The sequence below is a fragment of the Pundamilia nyererei genome, unplaced genomic scaffold (genome assembly GCF_000239375.1).
Source record: "Pundamilia nyererei isolate P.nyererei 1_Seehausen unplaced genomic scaffold, PunNye1.0 scaffold00055, whole genome shotgun sequence".
NCBI lineage: Eukaryota > Metazoa > Chordata > Actinopteri > Cichliformes > Cichlidae > Pundamilia > Pundamilia nyererei.
In genome coordinates this window covers 830,975-839,023 of record NW_005187456.1, presented here as the reverse complement: position 1 = coordinate 839,023, position 8,049 = coordinate 830,975, and the positions used below count along the sequence as shown (strand labels likewise).

Here is an 8,049-nt window from a genome sequence, read left to right as displayed (position 1 = left end):
AAGAACTGTGGATGTTTTTGTTGAGGAGAGCATGAACCAATAATAAATCTTAATCTGGCACTTATATGTATACATAGAGAGATGTTGTTCAATATTCTAAAACTCCTATAAAACATCCAGATCAATAGTAAATCATGGAAATTTCACCTGTGCAGCAATAAATCCTTCAGGAGACAGATACAAAGTACAAAATATAGATGTGATTATTTTAGCTACATCTTGAAATTCAGGAAGAGGTGAGCAGATGTGATCATCCACGTCTGAAGTTCAGAAAGTTTTTTTTTCTTTTTATACTGACTTTTTTTGTGCTTACTCTTCTTTCACATATTGGAACAGTGAGATCCTTTCACTATCTTCAAATTAGATGAAAAGGAGCCTGAAAGTCTGGCTGCTTCTTGAGGCTTCCAGACACTTAAATAGACGTCGCCTATGCAGAGACCTCGAGGTCAAAGCAGAGGTTTCACTGACCATGACTTTCAGACCTCACCATCATAGTAAAACCTCACAGGACTGTAAGACCAACTCTAAAAAAATAACCATTTACAGATTGTACTAAGAAAATACTCTGTAAATAATGTACAGTAAATATTCGCCCAAAATGTTATAAATCTATAACTGGAAGTGGTCAGCCAATAAATGCAGTATTTAATCCTTTTAACTATTCCCCCCCCCCCAAATTTCAGCTCTCTTATAGGAAAATATTTAGCTTTTAATTTTTTTACGATTGGTTTTTAAATGTTTATTTCTTTGGGAACAAATGAGTTTAGGACTGAAGCCCATGGACAAGGCAGTAAAGCAAAGAAATACTGAGAAATTACAGTTCTAGTCTAGGAGCATGAAATAACTCTAGTCTTGTCTTTGTAATTGCTTCTTTCCTTGTATCGCTTTCCTGGTTCTTTTCTCAACTACTTCCTTGTTGGCTTACACTCCTCCCTCCTCTCCCACAGAGATATTTGGTGGTAGATGTATCTTTTCAACCGTGTGACAGGAGACCAGCAGGAGCCCTCTTCCTAACCCCAGCACCTCTGACTGACAGCTCCGGAAGCTTATGGGGAGGTGTGGGGTATATACTGTAGCGATATAATTCCTACAGTAGCATGTTATGCCACTTTGGCCCTCTTTAGAGATAAAGAAGAAAAAACTATGTGTCTTGACTATTTATCAGTCCTAAAACAACCAGTGTGAATGGGTTGGTGACTTAACTTCTCTGTTAGTCAGACTTCTGGTAATATTATGATCCTATTTCGTTTTCATTTTGTTTGTGTTCCTACTACAGGATCTGGTCAGATATATAGAGATGTTTGAGCTTTGTCCAAATGTTGTAAAAACAAAACACGAATAAATTAATATCGAAAAGTAATTAAACTCCATGTTTCTCCTGCTGTTAAGGCAGAAGCAGTGGAAAACCACAGACTGTCCCGAGCAATGTCATTGGTCTCCATCCCCTATCAGAGAGCTGCACCCAGGGAAGCAAGGAGTGTGAAAAGAGGAACCTTGTTAAAGGTCAGGCATGATGGCACAGCTCTTTTAATTCACAGCTTTTCTTCTCACATCTCACAGGGAATGGGTTGTGCAACTGTGGCAACTGCGAGTGCTGGGACGGCTGGAACGGGAACGCTTGTGAAATCTGGGTGGGAGAAGAATACTGAGGCCAACAGAGAACAGGACACTGGGTTCAGAGAATTGAGACCTGGCTGCCCAGTGTGACCAGGAGCACCACGAGTCACGACCAAGCTGGTGAAATGCCAAGTTATCGAAACCACGGGGAGGAGAAAGGAAGACTAAACATGGACGTAGCTCTGCATTTCACAAACAGCATTCATTGTTTTATTGTACTGGTTACAAACTATCCTTTTAAAACTGGGTTTTGTAGATGAAAAGAAACAGCCATAGCTCTGTGCTTAAATCATATTACAATGTAAACATTTATGTTTTCAAAGCAGCTTTTTTTTTTGGATATTGTAGGAATGCTTACATATTTCAAATGGCTATATATAATAGGATGCAAGTACATGACAGTTTCAAATGCTGGAGAGAGGATAAAATGTATCATTAAGATGACTTTGTAGTAATATGTTTGATACTGTGGTCTGTTTTTACTGGTAAATGGTCTGCCCTTCCCACACTGGACTGAAAGTTTACTCGAAAGCTCGAGGCATAGGTTACGCTGAGGTTTTTTATTTCTTTTTCATAATAAAACATTAAATGTGCCGCATGACACAACATTTTGCATGGAAAACAATGCAAAGACCTTAATCATACATGGTTACAAATTTGTTATAACATGACATAACTCCAATGGGCATACTTGCAATGGTATATATAGAGAGAGATATATTCGAAAATAAATCATTTTATTAGTGCCTACTCTCCTCCGTCAAACAAACAGTCTGCCCTGAAACCTTTACTGTCTTAGTAGTGGTTAAATTCTAAGTGGAAGAAACAAAGAGAAGGGAATAAATAGTTCAGTTGTGGCATGCTGGATGTCCATGTCACTTCAAATGGCGGTATCAGGGGATGAGAGCTGCACTGACACAAGAGCTCAGTCACCACTTGAAAAAAGGACCGATAAGAAGTCACAAAGGAAATTTAATGTAAATTCTACTTTGGCCTTTTTCATGCTTAAACTAGCCAATCCCCTCTGTTTTCTTTGTCCCCGAAAAATGACAGGTGCAATAATATACTGCACACTATATTGCATTAAGTATGTTACTGACTTTACAGTATACCTTTATATAAATATTTTTTATTCAATATGTTGTATAATGTGTATACAACAAACACAAACTGTATAGTGTAGACAAACTCGTTGCATATATGTAAAATTAGCGGTACATACCAACAGTTCTTGATTGACATAGCCTACTACATGCAGTTCATCAATGCCATCCTCTCCCCATGCAACAGATGGGACAACATACAAAATAAGAGGTTCGAAAACAGAAGCTAGGATATTCTCGTAACGCATTTGAACAAATGGGGGTAACAAAGCAAAAACGCGATTGGGATCTGGAGACGAAATCGACACACAACCCGTATACGAGAGAGATGAGGACGAACAAAACAAATGGCGGCTACAGCAATCCAAACAGATGTACTTGTACACACTGGTCATTTACAAAAATAAAGCCAGCCTTGAAGGAGCCAGTTAACTGGGCTGCAGGGCTGGGGCAGTCACCAGCCCAGCATGTAGAGTTTTGTAAGAGCGGAGGATGACAGTGGTTTCCAGCTCCTGTGTGTGTGTGTATATGACACCATTTTTAGGATTAACAGCTTTGTACAGACAAATATTGATATCTATATGATGTGCTTTGATGTGTTGTAATAAGAAATGGCCATGTATAATCCCAATAAACTCAGAAAAATGATATTTACCAAATCAAGTTCTTAATATAGTTGCACTTTTAGCAGCATACGGCAGCAACGATCTACTTAATGTTCTAAATCTTACTTAACTAAACTATTAGGAAAAGAAAAACCAGTAAAGCAAGACGAACATAAATACACTGATCACACAGAGCTTTGATAAACTGCTAACAGTCATGATGAAAATGCAAAACAAAGTGCGGTGAGTGTGCCGCAGCCGTGATACATGCCTGTTCAACTCCTACACTGAACTTCAGTGTTCATCCATTTGCACATAGTGAAGAACAATGCCCATACCTTACTCCTTGTAGAAAATACATGCATGTGATTATTCAAGGTATATGTACTTTTCCAAAGTGACATCAGTCAAGACCTTTGTGGATCTGAGCAGAGTTGATTATTCTGGACAGAACAAATGCTATCACAGTGAAAGCTTCCATGAATTGAATCAGAAAGAGAATCGAGATTTGTTTTCTTTCTTTCTGTTTTTTTTTTTTTTTTAAGAATCAGTTCTTCTTGGGATGAAAAAAAAGACTTTGGTCATTTCAGAATGGATACATCTGAGTGTGTTTTTTTCAGTGAATAATGCTACGTGTCGTCTACATGGATGTATAGGGTGGGTGAGGCACCTTTGGCCCAGTGGGGACTGGGAACTTGTTTTTGCATGCCGGGAATCAAGGTCCAAACAGGCACGTGATAGGCCAAGATGATCAGAACTGGACTCTGCATGCTGAGCTAGAAGACAAATTCTCTCATTATAATAATAATATCTAGTCTTTTAAAAAGTTATGATTTTTAATAGTCATTTTCCCTAAGTTTTATACAGTGAAAATGTTATAATATAAGCCATCTCTTGTATATCTGCTGCAAGAAGAGAGAACACAATATTAACCTTGTCCATGCTTTAGCTTGCTGAACCAAATAGGGATGCAGCCAGTGTAAATGTCACCTACTGGTTTTCAGCCATGTTGTTTTCTGGCTTTATGTAGACACTGCTGTAAGGTGGCTGCCAGTGCTGCAGTTATAGACCATCTGGGTCAAAGCCACAAGCCTTGCCTCATAGTCCAAAGAAGTCGGTGAGTGAGGGACAGAGGCCTACAAGGCCTAGAGATATTCCTAGAGCCCACGCTCTGAAATAAGATTAAAGAAAAATAGACTTCAGATTTTCTATTTACCAGAGAAGGCGGACAGAACCGCTGGTGGGACCTAGATAGTGATATGTATACACCATTCCTTACAGCGCTCTCCCACCCACACACACATCTGTTTATAAATGTGTATGTGTGTTTGTATGTGTGTAGGGAGCTCCTCGCATTGATTGCAGTGGCGGTAATTAGCACTTCATCAGCTATGATTGCAGGAGCTATCTGCCAGCCTCCAGCGTGTTTTATTGGCTGTTTAAAAAAAAATCTCAGATTTTCAACACAAACTTTGTGTATCTGTCTATTAGAGTGTGTGCATATTGTAGGCAAGAAGAAAATTTGGACTCTTTTCCACATGTCTTTGCTTTTTATGCCACATTTGTGTTCATGTGTTTCTTAGAAAATCACGCAACCCCCTTGCAAAATGTTTTCTAGGTTACTTGACAAAGAGAAAAGTGTGACTAAAGATAGAAATAAAGGGAGAGGGGGACGCACTTGTAAAAAATAGAGGACAACAGTCCAAATAGTTACTCTATCTATACAGTCTCTATCCCAGAACATAGCTGGTGAACTGTGGTATAGAAAATAGATCTGAAGGTACACAGACTCTGCTGCAACAGGGCATCATAGACAAGGGGGAGGTTTTTAGGGGGAATCATCATCAAGCAAAGTACCAGAAGCGTCATTGTGAAACGCACGTCCCTCCTGGGCTGGATGAAGTCGGCCACCTCAGGAATCCATCTGCCTGTGCTGAGGCAGCTGGAGAATTTGAGAGAATGAGGTGGAGAAAAAGGAGGAGCGAGAGAAGAAAGAAAGGGAGGTTCGCCTGGATCTGCAGAAGGGTCTGGAGTCTAGTTGGATAAAGCCCTGTCTCCGTCGCATTCCTCCCCTCCAACACATGCACATACACTAGGCACTGGCGTGGCTATGTGGTGGGTTTGTCGGGCTTGCTGACGGGTTTCCCTCCGTTCATCACTGCCGGCTCACTTGTGCTTTTACTGGGAGGTACTGCTGCCTTGGGCACTGTCTCTCCAACATCATGCAAAGATGGCTCTCTGTACATGGCAACTGTCAGGGGTGAAAAATTAAGGAGAGAAAACAGAGAGAGTTTACACATTGAAAATTACTAAAGCAGCGTCTATCCCCTATTCTTGTTCTTCAGTCCTAACGTGTGGTAAAAACACAAAAAATCCTCAAATTCTCACACATTGAAGACAATAGGCAATTTACTGAAGGAAAATAAATTCGTGTTTTGATTAACAGAGCTTTGCACTGACTCACTTTTTTTTTCATCTATCTGGGCTGATGGAGACACAAGACACAATCTAAACACAAAGACTTTTTGACAAAGCTGCAAAGGAGTCTCATTATCCCCCACTTTACAGCCACTACACTACAGCTGTAACGGTGCCTTGACAGGACACTTCAACTTGATTCTCTGCTTAAATAATTCGAAGCAATCAGGCTGGTGGCTGACAAGATTGATGGTGGCATCTGCTGGACTATCAACATTTCATGCTGCACTTACAGGACAGCCCTGCCTCCTATGCTCTATGCTTTTAGGAGCAAAAGAATGAATCAGCACACAAATACAAAAGCATATCAAACATATACTATATTCTTTACAGTTACATAGTTATACAATTAGTATTATGGAATCTTGTCATGTAGTATGATGCAGCAGTTGTCAAGCACATTATGTCAGTTTTGGGTGTTTTTACATCCATACATGCATAATCGTCTTATCTGTATGTCTGCTACATACCTTCTAATGGCTTGGGCAGGAAGTGAGCAGCTGGTTTTGTTTTTTTCACTCGGTTCCCTTTCATGGCTTGGCCTTCTTTATTGAGCCCTAAGAACCAAGCTCTTCCCGATTCCTGTTGTCTGTACAACATGGACGAGTAGATCACATAGTAGTTCTCGAACACCGACTCTTTGAACTTGCATTCTGCTGTAAAGAGTTCCTGCGGAGAGACAAAAGTGGAGGAGACAGATTTTAAACAATGCTTAGGAAAAAAAAATGAAAATGATACTTCACGAGGCTATAATCTGCACCGGGAGACATTAAAGCAGGCTTAAATCAATGATTCATGGTTCATATTGTGTAAGAATAAAAAAGATGTCATAATTTATATTTAATGTTGAATGCGGGTCACCGGGACAAGTGTCATCTTTATTTCAAACTCACATTGTGCAGAATAAAGTGAAACCACCCAACTAGTTAACATGAACTTCACACTTCTGCCTGTCTTGAAAAGGATGAGCACTGCAGAGCCTCAGTCGGTGTAAGCATGCCTGATTCAGGCTGAGCCTGATGATGCAACTCTCATTCTCTCCTTGGCCTTAACCTTGACATCTGATGTTAGAGCACTCGTTCAGTCAATTAGCTCATGTTCCTGGCAGAAAGTATAGATTGTTAGACTGTGACCCGAGGACCACCACGCCTCACCCCAGATGCCAAGCCAGACTTGCTTCGCTAGTTTCTCAATGTTTTTAATTGGCAAAATCCAAAGGGGCTCATTTCCCCCCACATATTCTATCTGCTTTAAGCAATTTGTCTATGACTGTATTCTGGACTTTGTTCAGATAATGATAGAGCTAATCAAGTGATTCTTTCATCCTTTACACCTCAATCTGGCTATGACAAATGAAGACAGAGGCACCACATCTCTTTCTGCTGTTACCTATTCATCTCCAGCCAGAAGGGTAATAAAAACGTTTTTTACACTGTCTGCCCCAGCAAGCTAAAAATAAAGGCATTCATTGGGGTATATTAATCAAAGCGTACAAAGGAGACATCCACCACATCTGTTGTGAGCTGTTCACACTGAATTGGTTCATAAAACCACAGGTAGTGTCATACTGCTGTGGTTCTCAATGTCTGGGGTCAGTGACAATATTCCTTAGAGATCACTATAAGGAGTACCTTCTCAGCTAGAAATACGTAAAGTCTTCAATATAATGGTTGTGTTATATGCAATATCATCACCTAACCACTGCGAACTAATTTCTATGCTAATCAATGTAAAACTAAACACACAAACATCTTTATGAAAGCGAGTCTTTGATGACTGTTTATCTATTTTTCCGCACCCCTTTGATTCTATGCTAATCTTCAGTAGATAAAACAGTGATTATGTTCACAGTTGTTCAATGTGTCAGCATGCTAATAATAATTATCCTGTTGCAGGCATTTCTTCATAAACCAGTGTAAAATATTGATCTGACAATGGTGCTTCATGAAAGGTTAGGGGATCTTTGGGGACTGTTCTCCGACACACACACAGACACACACACACAGACACACACACACAGACACACACACACAGACACACACACACGCACAAAAGAGGAAAGAAAAGAAAGGTCATTTCTGCACATTCTGTGCAGTACTATGCAAAAGTCTTGATTCACGCTTCATCAGGGAAATAGCTGCAGCAATTTATTAAAACATCTGCAGCCATACACGGAAATACAATATATTAGGCGAAAGCAGAGTTTGTACAATTCTAAAATGCTGGAAAGTCAATACTTGTTGTGG

General features: G+C 39.9%; 2 protein-coding genes across 5 annotated transcripts in view; one reads left to right on the top strand and one right to left on the bottom strand.

Annotated features, from left to right (window-relative positions):
- The window catches only part of itgbl1 (integrin, beta-like 1), a 62,521-nt gene extending 59,153 nt beyond the window's left edge, over positions 1 to 3,368 (top strand). The window contains exon 11 of the mRNA XM_005733788.1: positions 1,561 to 3,368. Coding sequence (XP_005733845.1) covers positions 1,561 to 1,649 — 89 coding nt within the window. The 3' untranslated portion in view covers positions 1,650 to 3,368. The remainder of the gene's footprint in view (positions 1 to 1,560) is intronic.
- A 74-nt stretch (positions 3,369 to 3,442) lies between these two features.
- Positions 3,443 to 8,049, bottom strand: part of fgf14 (fibroblast growth factor 14) — a 107,552-nt gene continuing 102,945 nt past the window's right edge. For all 4 annotated transcript variants that reach the window (XM_005733789.2, XM_013911065.1, XM_005733791.2 and 1 more), the window contains exons 4-5: positions 6,274 to 6,472; positions 3,443 to 5,576 (exon numbers count right to left, since the gene is read on the bottom strand). In XM_005733789.2, the coding sequence (XP_005733846.1) occupies positions 5,434 to 5,576; positions 6,274 to 6,472 (342 nt within the window). In that variant the 3' untranslated portion in view covers positions 3,443 to 5,433. The remainder of the gene's footprint in view (positions 5,577 to 6,273; positions 6,473 to 8,049) is intronic.